Source organism: Eutrigla gurnardus (genome assembly GCF_963514095.1).
Source record: "Eutrigla gurnardus genome assembly, chromosome: 14".
NCBI lineage: Eukaryota > Metazoa > Chordata > Actinopteri > Perciformes > Triglidae > Eutrigla > Eutrigla gurnardus.
Genome location: NC_139937.1, coordinates 13147766 through 13162715, shown reverse-complemented (window position 1 = coordinate 13162715; position 14950 = coordinate 13147766). Strand labels below are relative to the sequence as shown.

General features: G+C 42.2%; 1 protein-coding gene across 1 annotated transcript; it reads right to left on the bottom strand.

The window, feature by feature from the left end:
• Positions 1-12139: 12139 nt before the first annotated feature.
• tpbg (trophoblast glycoprotein) lies at positions 12140-14313 on the bottom strand. The gene has a single exon (XM_084027184.1). It carries the CDS (start codon positions 13869-13871, stop codon positions 12735-12737), a length of 1137 nt encoding a protein of 378 aa, XP_083883310.1. The 5' UTR covers positions 13872-14313; the 3' UTR covers positions 12140-12734.
• Between the last annotated feature and the right edge of the window lie 637 nt (positions 14314-14950).

The window sequence follows — 14950 nt, the reverse complement described above, 5'->3', positions numbered from 1 at the left end:
CGCGTCCCAGTTTGTGTGTTTCCCATTGCATCGTGCCAACGAGAGGCCTTTTGTCCGTTCCAATATATTTCCATGAATCTATCTTTAGTACACTTTCCTGAATGGTTCCAGGATGGTCACCGTGCACATTGTGAGTCTCTGAGGCATTGAGGTTTTTTGAGGTACGAGAGTCCCATTTTTCCTGGAGCTGCTCCTAAATTATAGTTCCCTCCACACGCAGGTCTCCCGGGCAGCTTGTTCTATTGGACAGAAGCCTTTGTTCAGTGGAGGGTTTGTTACTGAGACATAACAAAGCCACTCGCTATCCCACAGAGGTAACAAGTGGAGGGGAGGATGTTTTGACGAGAGCATCGCTTCATTTACTTTTATTGTCAAAGTGCCCCTTCCCTTTTCTGCTACAATGTCTTCCTACAATTCAGAGAGGGAATTTTTTTTTTTTTTTTTGTCATGCATTTCCTTGTCTTCTTTGGTATGAGTTACCTTGATTGTTCTGGGATGGCCGGAGCATTATGATTTATATTTCAAAACTTCCAACTAATGATAGAGCTACAAAGCATTCGGGATGCTTATTAATAGTTAAATACAGACATAAAAAAATCCTTCAAGTAGTCCCACATGTTGTGCTCGGGTCGGTCTCTCTATTATTTCACCAAAAGTGTGGAAACAAGGCTGTGATATTCAGGTGATACAACCTAATCGTTGGACTTGCTTGTCTCCGCTGCCTCTCATCCATCAAAGACACAATCCCTCACGATGCCTCCAGCTGCGGATCTTGCAGCGCGTTGTGTCGACTTTAATAGCTCCTGTAACAAAGTTAAGAAATGATTCACTTCAATTTGCTGAAAGCTACATGTGCTGCACTGTATGTGGAGAATGAATCATGGTCACGATATGAAGCGGTAATGTAATTTTTGCAGAGGGGAGAGGGAGGGAGACAGGCAGTTTTTTCCTCCGCTTTAATTGCGCTGGATGTTATTTTCTGCTGATGTCTTCGTTATTGCCATACACTCGTTTTTACTGTCTCTGTTAGCAGTACCATCCTGTGACTTCTGTCTATGTAAAATTTACCAAAAAGTACCATTCTTTTAAAGTGGGAGAAATGTGTTCCCCACCCAGATGTGAAGTAGACATAGGCACACATTTTATATTGAAATAGAAAAATAAAGGTTTTATATCTCTCTCTTTATACTCTTTTTACTTATTTAAGACCAAAACCTTGCTGATTTTGCATGTCAAATCCAAATATGGGAAGTATAATTCAACCATGTTGTATAATGTTCTGTGTGGCTCTTCAACCAAGATGATCATTATCAGGGAAACACAAGAATGCAGATATGGGAAATACAATATATATTATGCAGGACTTGGAAAAAGGAAAAAGCTAAAAAAAAAAAAAAGCTCTTTACTTTGCAGAGGTTCGGCATGCAGGAGATCAGTGAGGCAAACAAATCAACCAAGGATGAGTCACGATCAAAGTCCAGGAAAAGAAAGGCAAGATGAAAAACCCTGGATGAATGATGGAATGCTGAAGTAAAACAAACTGGCAACGGGAGGCCGAGCACACAGGGTTTCTATACGCAGGGAGCAGGGGTTAAAATGACTCATCGGGGCAGAAATGAAAGTGACAAGATTGTACGTTTTGGGAGCCTGACCCAGTCTACGGACTAAAAATCAAGATATCTTGTTCTTTGTTGGATCTTTTTTTTTTTTTTACCATTCCTTTTTAATCTGTCTTTCGTACGTTGCTGAGCTTTATGTGAGTGCATGACTGAAATGCTGGAATGTCCCTTTAAGTCATTTAAGTGACAAACATAACTGTTAATGCAACACTATGAAGCTGAAAAACAAAATCATATTATCGATTATACACTTTCAAAAGATTTCAAAATCCCATATGGCACGGTCCCATTAGCCGCCACGGCGGCTGCTGCTCCGCAAGCCTCACAAAAGCTCCCTTTTAACTCATCTGCACACATTTTGAAATGCATTTAATCAACATGTAATCAGCTATTTGGGTGTTGAATTTCACAAAACATTTCCAAAGAGCGGGCTGAAGTCAAGCGATGTGCGTAGCTTCGGTCCGCCAGCCGTGCAGCTCTCTGTTGTTTTCGTACCGCTAAATGATGCCTCTCGGGGCTATCAGCGTCTCAAGCAGAGGATGTTATTACAGCAGCCTTTTCCCTCTGATCTTCCTACGTCTCACAGCTCCTTTATCACTTGAACAGCTCCATCATGGCGGTACAGAGTCGCTGCAGAAGAGAGCCACGAAGCCTGTCACTAATGTCGTTGTGGGTCACGAGGTCGCGGTGCTTATCGGGATCGGTGTGTGTGCACCTCGTCAATGCTGGTGGTTGAAGACCGCATCTCCTACCGAGAGAGGGTGACTAACTGGCTAGTAGGGACGCTGATGTGATTACAGCGTGTGTGCATGCACAGCCGATCTGTTGTCATTAACATTTTACACCCCTCTTTGTAGCATCAGTGTACCACAGTATTATTGCCTGTGGCCTTGGCCTGCATGCAACCCTGCCAGCCTTGTTCAGGATCACTGCTGATGAGCGGAGGATGTTTGAAAAACTCTGTTAACGAGGAGGGAGCGTTTCATTTCGCCACAGCAGCTGTCTGCCTGACTTTGTGCACCCTCACAAACGCACACGCGTACACAAACCTTTGTAGTCACTAATTAAAGGTGGCGCTTACCTGATGTCCTTGAAGGCAAATTAGCTCGCAATCTGCAGTTCTTGATTTTCAAAAAGTTATTTTTTTCAAAGCATATTTTTTAAAAACAAGTCATGGTTGCAGCACCATCATTTTTTTTATCATACATACACGTGATACACACAACACATTTCATATATTCAGTCAAGTTCTGTATTGAGGAAATTGTCTATTATGTACATTATACATTCTACTTTATTTAACTTTCTTTATATAGTCTTAGTGTTAATATCTTTTTTATATTGTACTTTTCTTGTCAATGCATGTTTATTATTTATTAGCCTTATTTTTTTTTTACTGTCTTACTGCTGTAACGCTGTAAATTTCCCCACTGCGGGACGAATAAAGGACTATCTTATCTTATCTTATCTTAAGAATGGATACACGGTAGTTAACCAAACAATTGTGTTACGTTTAGATATCAAGTGTATCAAATGTTTTGTCACAGTCTGAATTTCAGATTATGAACTAATAACACCATAAGAAAGTTCTCTCAGGATCATGATCAAGTAAATTATTTCTCTTATGTGTCACAAATGATTTGTGTCATAATATTTTTCAAATCCTTCACTTACATAAAAGAAGCTATGCCATAATTAATTACAAATAAAAATCCTGGCTTTAACTACTTATCTACTTAAGTAAAAAGTATTATCAGCAAAATCTACTTAAGCTTCATAAGTGGGGCGTCCCAGTGGCCTACTAGTAAAAACGCATACTATATATTTAAACTTCCATGTCTCCCCATGTTTCCTGTCTTTACCTCTACCGTTGTTCTTAAACAATCTAATAGCAAGTTTTATTAATGAAGCAAAATGGATCCGTGTAGAGTGTTAAATATTACATAATATTATTGCATGATTTTCCTGTTCCATTAACATCAAAGCAGCATTGATGTCCTAGTTAGTCAAGGGAGAGCCGACTGAACCTGCTTCATATAGTGCAGCATCTTCTGCCGTAGCAGAGGCTCATATCTTATATGCTGATTGAATATTCTGTATGTTAAATATTAATATGCAATGTTACATACTTTTAAGACTCCATACTGTCTGCTTTCCATATATATGCGAGTATAATAACCATGACCCCAATTAGAGAACCTCTCTCCCGGGACGTTAAGTGAATGTGAAAATACTTACATTCACATCTCTCCGGTCACAATCTGGGCCCGCAGTTGTCAACGCGACGTCGTTCCGGCCCTTTGCGCTCCATCTCGTCATTTACTATTCTCTGTATGAAATGTCTCCATGAGCCTTCATGCCAGCAAAGCTGTCTGGCAGCAGCTCTGGAGAATAATGAAATAGGCTTCGCATACAGTGCAGGCGCAGAGAGATGAAATGCAATATTCTTAAAGTGCTGCGTAACGTGAGCTTCATATGTAGATATCAGATAGTACTTGACGGTACCTCTATTACTGTCCACAAGCCAACGCTTTGGGCAATTAGGATCTCTCCGGTTACCCCTCTGTATGTGAGCCAATCCAGATGAGTAGGATAAAAACTCAATTAGCTTTTGTAAGGTGCTGCCATCTCTACATACCAGCTAGTTCCATAGTTTGTAAGATAAAAACTAAAATCCACTTTGTCCTGATAAAACCAAATTCTTGCAATTCATCGGAGTATACAAAAAGCGCAGCCAAAGAGGAGTTAATCCATCACGCTCTTCTGCAAATCCCTTAAACAATGTGGGGGGATAACCGCGAGCAGAAGGCTTGATCTGACAACTGAACCTGTGGTTCAGGGGGGTCGGTGAGTAAGCAGCCAAAACGGGTGTCAGTTCATTAACCACAAAGGTATGTGGTGAGGTCACTGCATTTTTTCTTTGTTGAAACAAAATGTGCCATTTCCCCTGATACTTTTCCCCTCCCCTTTATCTTTTTCCTCAACTTGTATTTTCTTCAGTGTCTTCCCTTAGAGACTCCATTTGTCAAATGTTCCTTTGTTTCAAATGAATCCTATGAAATGATGAGTCGGGGACATTGTTACTCCACAAATATCTCTCCGAGTTGATGGAGAATAAGTATGTAGAATAAAGGAATGAGGTGAGCTCAGTGTTAATGTTCACTTCTACTAAATTCCAGCCAGGTCTGAGTCATCTGATGAGCTCATGGCTGTCTCAAACCCCCTTTTTATGCCTTTGTATTTGTATCAGGTTAGGTTTGAGCATGCTTGGTTCCGGATGTGTGTGTTTAACCCCTAATCATCAACCATTTCCTTTTATATTGTCACATAATTGAGTCTCTTAGAAATGTATTCAGGTAACTGATTGCTCAAATTTCTGCATGTGTTGTACATTGTATTCGAGAAAGTACACTTTTAATATGCTAATCACTGATCTATTCCACAGACTGTGACTTTTTAGTACATTCACTTACACTTAGATGCCATTTTAAGGTACTTGTACTCTACTTGAGTATTTCCATTTTTAATTTATATTTATACTCCACTACATAACATGTAGAGAGTAAAAAAGAGCTTCACACTTTTTATTCAGTCCTTTGGTTGAAAAAATGATTTTAGTTCTTTACTACCAATTATAGCAAATTTTACTTTTCAACTCATTAGATTTCCAATTTGTGTATTAGTACACATTTAATCATGAAGTCATTTCCTATTTTATATACATGGGGAACATTTTTGCACCACATTTCTTAGTTTTCATGACTTGTATGTGATAATGTGATGGGCAAGCCAACACAAACATCATACATAGACCAATGGTCTGGGTCTTTATAGCAGTTTCTTCATCTTGAATGCATGTCTCTTGTGTCTTCATCAAGGACAACAACTAAAAGTCTTGGAAGTGTCGTCAATATTTTGTGAAGCATTAATGTGTCCCTTCTCGTGGTGTCAAATACATATATTAAAAAGTTATAAGTGGTAATAGCTAGCCAGCTGGCTAAAAAACTTTGGATTGAAAAAAAGAGTTTACACACTAGTTTAATGCAACACATACAGTTGTGGGGCCCATAAGAAGGTCATGTTGTTTCACGTCTCCTAAACCTTCCCCTTGGATGGAATAATCCAGAATGAATATCACGAGAGATCAGCCGTAACATAGCAACGAAGAGAAAAAGGAATTATTTCCTCTGTAGCGGGAGGAACTGAACCAGTGTCAACCTTAACAACTCATACCGACAGATTAATATCAGGAACACAGCTTTCATATTCTGTGTTGACCATATTACACCATTTTTTTCAAGGACTGCTGAGCGTTCTAATTTGCAGGGGACAAAACGGGATGTTTTTAAATGGGAGTTTTGCACCACATGACCTTGTGAAGGAATCGTAGAACGGCGTGATGGAGCTCCTCCTGGCTGTCGCTGCTATCGGTGCCTTGCTGCTGTGTTCCTGAGGTCATTACTCACTGTGACACCCTCCACTGATCTACATCATATTACCAAACGTTAAAACGTCGTTCCCCTGCTGATCATATGGCCTCGCAAAACAACCACCGAGAGGACTAGCAGGCTGCAATGAATGCATCGATTTTTAAAAGTGCTTCCCTCAGCAAATTCCTCACACTTATGTACTTTAAAACACTTTAGAAACCGTTGTCCTCTACTTTGAGAAAATGCATATATAGTTCATATGAACGTGCAACAATACTGGGTTAGTTACAGTGACACAGGTAAGTTAGTTATATCTCCAACACCAGGGGGTGCTATCTAAAAAAATCAACAAATGTCCCATGTGTCATTCACTGTTCTGGAACCATTTTCTCTTGAAATGTGTCACTGTTATATGAGGTGACTGTTAATTAAATGAAACTTTCATGTTGAATTATGGGTTTTTTGTTGCACAGAATGGAAGGAGAAAAGGAGTATTTTGATTCCAAAGTCTTGCAATAAAGTGAGATTGTGGTGAAACTGTGACTCTGCCGAGGAGTTTACAAAATTGCATCATCACAGATCACCGACTACAAACCTTCTCTGTTCTGTCGTATTTTCACACATCGTCAATGATGATCACCAGATCACATTTTATTGAGCAGAGAGCCAATATTTGATGATGTGACTGGAAGATTCAAAACGTTTACTAAATGGACCTTGTGCTGAGATTATTTCCCCCTCGACTGTTCTTTCCAAGCTCAAGATTGATTAATGAACTCAAATTTAAACTATTACATTAAATTCCATGGAATTGTATCCAAATTCTTGTGTGGCAAATAATAATAATAATCCAAGGTTAAACAAAAATATTATTGCCAGATATATTTTATTTAACATTTCAAACATATCTGAATAAACATGACGTTATATTACATTTCTCAGAGTAAATAAATAGCTGCCAGTACATTTAATTACATTCGTAAATACACCATATCATCATACACAATTGTAACTACTGTATTGATAACACACCCATTACTTGTGCTCAGATAGTGAGTATGTGAGATACTGAATGGCTGTCTGCATCCTGGCTTCACACCCCGAGTGTAAACGTGATTAAACGTTAAATAATCTGTGCTCAGACATAGTAAAGCTGTTCACGCAGGGCCGTGTGGGTTGGATCATGACCCAGTATAAACACAATGATGCTGTAACTGAGCAGGAGTGTAACATGTTTCCATGAGCTCAGGGTTGATAGTGTTATCTGGTCCCGATCAGGTTTCCAGACTGCTGCATCCAGACAGTTGTAATCAAATCATTTCAACGCGTCTTCCTTTCCCGTACCAAATTGCGGTCTCTGCACAAGCAGTGCACTATTGTCGCTAATTGGTAGAATCCCAAGGACCAAGTGGTAGTTTGATCATTGACATTCTTCATTAGGCATCAGTCCATGAGGATGACAAACACCAGACCCCCATCCTGAGAGCCCGTCTGATCTGAGAGGATCTTCTCACCACATCTGTCAGGACATTTGTGCAGAACGAGTGAGTGTAAAAACACTTCACACTTTCGGTTTAAGAGCGATCACAAGAGAGCCCGGCATCAGATGTACGTGTCCACGCGTTAATCACTCTCTAGTGGTTTTAAAAATGGAAAGCCTCCCCCGTGTTATACACATTACTGTACGAGAAGCAGGCTGGGTTTGAAGTTGGGAGTTTGGAGAAAACGTATTGAGGGAAAACACCGGCTCCTGTTTAGACTGGCCCATTGATCAGCTGAGAAATCAACACAAAAATCACCCGTGTGTGGCTGATGGATGTGTAGCCGCAGCGCTCACAGGTAACGCTTCCAACATTAGCCATGTTGAGTGAAGACTGACTTTCAAGACATGAAAGGTTGTGGGAGATTTATCATACACGACTGACCTCTAGATTCATAAAACTGACAAATTAAATCATTAACCGAAGTGTGTTTTTGTGAGTGTGTGTTTTAACAGTAAACAGATGAGATCATTTCATATTAGATTATTATTTTTTTTTAACCAATCTCTGTGATTTAGCGTTTGAGCTGCAATATGCTCGAACGTTCTCTCACCACAAAGATTATTGTTGCTTTCTCACAACTGTTAGCATGGTCAACTAGTATAAGGAAGCATTTAATTAAGATATAATGATCGTCAAGACATTTTTTCCCCTTCAGAGTGAAATGTAGGAACAAAAAAAAAAAAATCTTAAAGGAGTAAAAGGTGGCCGAGGAAAGGTCAGTATATTAAATAATGTTTTACACCCTCGGCTATCATGCAGTTACTCAACATTATGTAAAATCCCACTAATAGCCTTACCTGACTCTCAGTGCCAGCAATTTTACACACAGTCATCCTCTCTGTGTATTTGGACATTTTACATGTGTGACTTTTTACAATTCAGCAGGCCACCAGATATCTGATCCTCGATGCCGTATCCGCCTCCTCTCCCATCCCCGTCGAGCCCTCAAGCACCATGTGGCAGACACTGCATGGCCGAGCTCGCCCCGGAGAGGCCGCAGCGCTGTCGGCTCAGATCCGTCTTCGTTTAGGAGGCTGCTTGTTCATTAAGTCCAACATGGCTCAACAGGAGGCAGGCTTCCACAACACGATCACGTACGGCATCATAAATCCACATTAGAGAAGCGGAGGCATCTCGTGTGGAGGAAGGCGGCAGTCGAGGGAGGCTGATGACCAGTTGTAGGCCGATGCTTAGAGAGCAATGGTGGCATATCGGCGAGATTGAGGGAGTTTCTGTTGCTTTGGTTAAAAAAAAAAAACTTTATCATGGTTTTGTGACCCATATGACTGTTTTTTTTCCCCTAAAGGAAAGGTCAGTGGCCGGGGCAACTTGCCAGGTGTTTGTGGAGCAGCAGACCAGTGCAGTGAATGTAATTATGGCACTCTGGCCATCTGATAACCTGCCAGTCTGTCTCTCAACACGTGGAAAGTGCGCTGGCATATTAAATGTGACTCAACAAACATGGTTGTGAGCAGGGAACAGTGACTGTGTGTGCTGCGGGGCAAGCGGGTGGGCCGGGGTTCAACTGCAGCAGGTGTGCCATTGTTCAGTACTTCAGAATTTTGATTAATTTCACCTGAAAGGCCACCGGCCCTAGGGCCGTAACAGCTTCAAACGTTCCTTTTAGCTCGGAAGAGTTAGACTACCAAATATCTACATTTAAGGAGTGTCGTTGGTTGCGTTTGCTTCATTCATGTGCTTTTATTTTAACTATACTCCTCTTTTTCATAGCCCTCCAAAGGGCTTGAGGGTCATGGAATGCCAGTGAGGGATGAGAATTTGTCTTTCGAGTTCATCCTGAGGACAGCACTTGTCCCCAGGGTGGTATGCCCATTGTCTGGAAGGAGACACTGCCAGGGATCAAAAGTACTCCAAAGTATAGTTAAGCCACAGATTACATGAAAGATTGTTGTAACATACCTGGCTGCAGCCTTCGCTCTGCAAGATGGACAGTGAGTTGTATCTGCTTCAGTGAAAATGAGACTCCAGGAATGCGAGTTACCAAAAAAATCTGACAAAAAAATCCTTTTTTTTTTAGATGCGTTTCAGCATGGTAGGGATAGCAATGCCAGGACAAGATTTTGTACTAAAAGACTGCAACTGTGCAAGATACACCTGATCTGTTTAACTCAGACCTCAAACTCTGTTTAACTGTGTGAGTATTGTGTAAGATAAATTCTGAACATATCCTTTAAAAAGAGTAGAAATAATAACACAAGTTTATGCATCTTTGTTCAGGCCATCATTATAATATTAATCAGTTACACAATAAAAGTGCCACTATGTCATATCCATCTTCCTTCATCTGCTTTAATAAAAGATAAATAACCTACACACAGGGTAACGCCCTATGCCTAAGTGGCACGTGGTTCAGACAAGGGAAGCCATAGGATAAAAACAATGGAACAATCATATAATAAAGTCGGGCCTCAGTAAGTCACATGATAGACGAGACAAAACATGGTTGACTGCAGTGTCTGCGACAAAGCCTGTGTTTAGTGACAAAGAACAAACACCAGTCCTGCTCCTGCCCTAAGACAGCTGAGAGAGTCCAGGGAGCTGCCAGAGACACACCGCTGCCTCTCTGGATCTCAGCTGACACCATAAGTCAATGGCCGGCTATTTAGACGTCGAAGCTGTTTGGAGACGAGTGTTAACAAGCACAAAAGGGGCCACTGAGTGAGCCGAGGGAAGGTGTGTCGTCGCGTTTATAGACGAGGCGCGCTCTCCCCGCTCATCGGTTTCATTCTTCTTCCCCTCCAACCATTCACTCTCTCCTCTCTCTCACCCTTTTTTTTTTCTCTCCTCACTGTAATTACACCTGCTCTGCCAAGCGTAGCTTGAGGCGCGGCTGGGCAAAATCACTCGTTAATACGAATCTGCAGAGTGTGTGAGGAGAAGCGCTACTCGCTCACAGTCTCTGTGGAAACATTAGATTGTAAGCAGCCTGCACCTGTACGTACCTCCTGGGACGGAGAAGTAAGGAAGCCTCACTTTGGGGAATTGTGCGTCAAGTGTGTGTGCCAAGTGTGACCCTCCATTTCTAAAATGAACCTGCAACAATTACAAATCCGCGGTAAGGAAACAAGTGCATATAACTAACAGCCTTTGGGCTTGTTTAACTGGCTGGAATCAACCCTGCAAAGTAACAATCCCACAAGGACGCGAGAGAGACAGAAGGCGTGATCATCCGAAGTGTGGGAGACACACCTTGAAGCCAATGAGAATAATAATCCTATTAAAAAAAAAAATCAAACTGGCAGCATATTACAGATAACTACACACTCCTCATCTCCAGGGTTAGCAGTGCCATTTTTTAACTAATGTCTCCAAGACAAAGAGATTTTCTCTGGTGGGAAGTGTGAAGCTGAAGGTGTGACGACACGTCTTCAGCCCACAGAGGGATGCTGCGTTCGTCAGGAGACATATAGAGCATTAACACCAGCCAGAGCATCAGACCAGACAGATAGTGTTACACAGCACTTCCCTTTCCTTTCCTTATGTCGAACAGGCGATAATCACAATTATTTCCAGTCACCGAGGACACAAAGATATGCCACGGTGACACGCCGTGTTGCTGCCGGATACAAACCGTGAGGGAAATCTCAATCTCGACAGCAAGAGCCACTTGGCTATACCACAAATGACATGTAGCTGCGGGCTATTCACGGGCAGTTGTTAAGAGTTGTTGTGGGTTCTGTGCGTGAAGGAGCGAGAGACGGAGGGAGAGGGAAATCATTATCTACCCAGGTGCTCTTCAAAGGGCCGAGGAAGGTCATTCCTGTGTGCAGACACAAAAAATATCTTCATTAATTTAGACTGCTAGACAGCAACATGCATGGTATTCCCTTCAAAGAATAAGCACACATTAATTATTCATCCATACCGTATCCGACGGCATGAAAAATAGCAATTGACAGTCGGGTATAAACGCTAATGGAAAACACTTTTTCCACGGATGCTAGTTCCCCTAAAACAGGGTTACACGAAAAGCCGCTTGAGCTCATTTCCATAATACCTCTGTGTGAGCCCCTCAAGAATCTTGGGTTGAGTTTTCCTTCATTTACATGTGCGACAAAACGGCATACCATTTTTTCTTTGCAGCTGGAGAACATTGAAATGCTCTCAGTATGTGCTGATGTCTACTGATAGAGGCTTTTGGATATGAAACCTGCCCACTGGCTGCAGCTCACAGACATTATTTTGGGGAATTGGCTGCGGAGCCAAGAGTTGTTATCAGATTCACAGCAGGCAGTATATTGGATGGGAGATAAAAAAAAAAATAAAAATAAAAAAAAAAGTTTGCTAGTCTCATCACCTATAGACCTACAGAAGCTTATTTAAATTCAGATAGTAAGACCTCTATTCAACTTCTCCAATTTGACTCAAATTCTTCCTGCAGCAACGCACTTGTAAACGGAAAGAAGAGCACTTAAACTGTTGCACAAGAGATGCTCTGGCATGGATGACATTTCAAACTGAACTGGAGCCTTGGATCATTCTCCTCAGTCTCAAGATTTGAAGGCCCTTAGTCAAGACAGATACGAGCAATCCAGAGGCATTTTATTTAGCCGTATATCTTCACAGAAAAAAAAAATAGCAATTACATCCACCTACTAAATCCAAAAACTATGCAATGTGCACTATAATCATTCAAAATAGGCATACTGTATATATATATATATATATCACAAATTCACATTTTAAAAAGAACAAACAGGCAGTAGAGTTTTCTCTGCAGCAAAGGCATAATGAGAAGGATGCAATGACCGGCGGGCGGTATGTATGTCTTAAAAGTCAATGTACTCCATACGTTTATCCTTTAGGAAAAGTAAAAAAAAAGAACAACGCATTCTTTGCAACTCTCCAAAATTTTTTTTGTTGCCACGACTCATTGTCCATGCAATGCAAACGGAAGAAATGTTGACATCACAGCTGCCAGGTATTTGGATTGGACATGCGGCAGTGGCTGAACGGAGGTCGCGAGGAGGGGTTAATTAGGAGTCGTGACAGATGTAAAATCTGAATAGCATCATGGGGCGGAAAAAGGCTGGAAGGGGAGGAAGACTTTCATGCAAATTTTAACAGTACGAGTCATTTAATATCTCACTGCGGGATCTCAGACAGTGTCCCGTCCTGGCTCACACATCCGAATTGATGCTCAGGTTGGCCAAACGTGGGTCAGAGTTTATCTCATACCTGTAATGGTACCCCTCCATGTGGTCCCTACAAGCATCCCGGATGTTGTAAATCCACCGCTTGATGCCCTTCCTGTTCAGGTAGAGCACCAGCAGGAATATGACACCAATAAGGGCCAGCACCAGCCCCAGGAAAACGTAAGAAGTCTCAAGGACGCCCTCCATGTCGCCTGAACATTTAAGCTGCGACTGCTTTACCTGCAGGAGAGGCTGCCATCTCAGGGCCTTGGGGTCTGCACAGGTCAGGTTCTGCACGTCAATGATCTGAGTGGAGTTTTTCAGCCAGAGCAGCATGTCCTCAATGATGCAGTTGCAGCGCCAGGGGTTGCCCGCCATCCGGATGTAGAGATCGGACTTGAGGCTAAACTCTTCCAGGGTGGTGGTGGGCAGATCCCTCAGGCTGTTGTCCCTTAGGTCAAGGTCACGCAGCGGCAGCCCCCTCAGCGTCCCGTTCTGAATGGAGATGATGGAGCTGTTCTGGAGGCTGAGGCTGACCAGGTTGGAGAGGTCGCTGAATATGTCGTCTGGAAGGATCACAAGGTTGTTGTTGGACAGGTCCAAAATCGTCAGCTGGAGGTTCCCGCCCTTTAGCAGGTTTAGGAGCACATCCATGGAGGAATGATTGTGGAAAGACCTACTGAGGTTCAGGATCTGCACCTTATTATCATCGGGGAAAGCTCTTTCACTGAAAGTCTGGATTCTGTTGTTGCCGAGGTCCAGCCGCACAAGGTTTGGCAAGTTGTCAAATACCATGGAATCCACAGACTCCATCTCATTCCCACTGAGATAGAGATCTGTTAACATTTGCAGTCGGGTTGGGAAAGAGTCCACACTGATACGGGAAATGTTGTTTCCTGTGACGAACAGCACTTTGGTGTTGGGCGGTAAAGAATGCGGAATCGAATCCAAGTCCTGGTTTTGGCATTTCACAGTCTGGGAGAAGCACAGGCATTTGTTCGGACAGCCGTGACAGGAAAGCACGGCGGCGAGGACGAAAAAGAAATGCATCATCCCGGACATGTGCGTTCTCCCCCGGGTTTCTCCGCGGTCGCGTCCGCGGGACGTGCTCAACAGGCGCATCTTGGGTTGTACAAATGTGGCTGCGCAGAGCGTGCGTAAAGATTACTTTACAACAAGCCGACCTACTCACCGCCTTGGTCTTAGACGAGGGAAAGTTTTTCTTCCGTGCTTCCCGCCTTTATCCTTTCGAAAAACGGTTCCCACTTCCAACTCAGACTCCATATAACTACCCCCAAACCATCCTTGTGTGGGATAAGTCTACGTTTCCATAAAGGTGATGTGAACGAAGCTCACAAACTTCGAGGTTTCCTCTTCGTTTGTCTCCCAAACCTCGGGCTTAAAACGATAGTTTGCTCCAGTCCCAGCAAAACGGCCAAGTCCGACACCTTATCTGGGCTACTGGTCCCGAAACAGATAATCCTCCTAGTCTCCCGAAGGCGCCATGTATTACTAGTATTACTACATACGTACTTCCAGCTTGCTGCTTTCCCAAACGTTGGGAGTCTAGAGGGAAAGACGAAACAGTGCAGCACAGTGCAGACGACTGGAAGGAGGGAGCATACCATTTCCCAGCAAAAGGGGGGTGAACGGAAACTCTTACAAGTTTCGTTCGGGTTTTGATTTACTTTATCTCCATCGTTTTTACATGAATCTATCTTAACATGGTAGTTGAAAATCTAATTGTGGTGGAAAACACATAGTTTTCCTAAAATAGCCTGTAATATACTACGGCAGCTACAAACGTTGAGCCCGGTTGCTTGGGGTCCAGGGACCTCTAGGGGTCCCTGGGTGAGCTCCAGTGACGTCCCAAGCAACGTGAAGAACAATTCAGTTTAATACAATGACATGAAAATAAATAAATAACCATTTTATAAATAAATGTAATTATTTTATACATAAATTAATTGTTATTATTTTGCAATTCCATACTTAATAGTTATCAATATTTTCAGATGGCATTTCTTTTAATAAGATATGTTCACATATACTAATATTGTTTGGTTGGCAAAGGATTTCACATGTAAGGGAACAAAAATGTGATTCAAGAGGGAAAATAGTTTGATCTGTTCGGGCCTGTTCTGATAATTCAGTTAAAACTTAGATTACTCAGCTGTGCGAAAAACCCAAAACTAATAAAT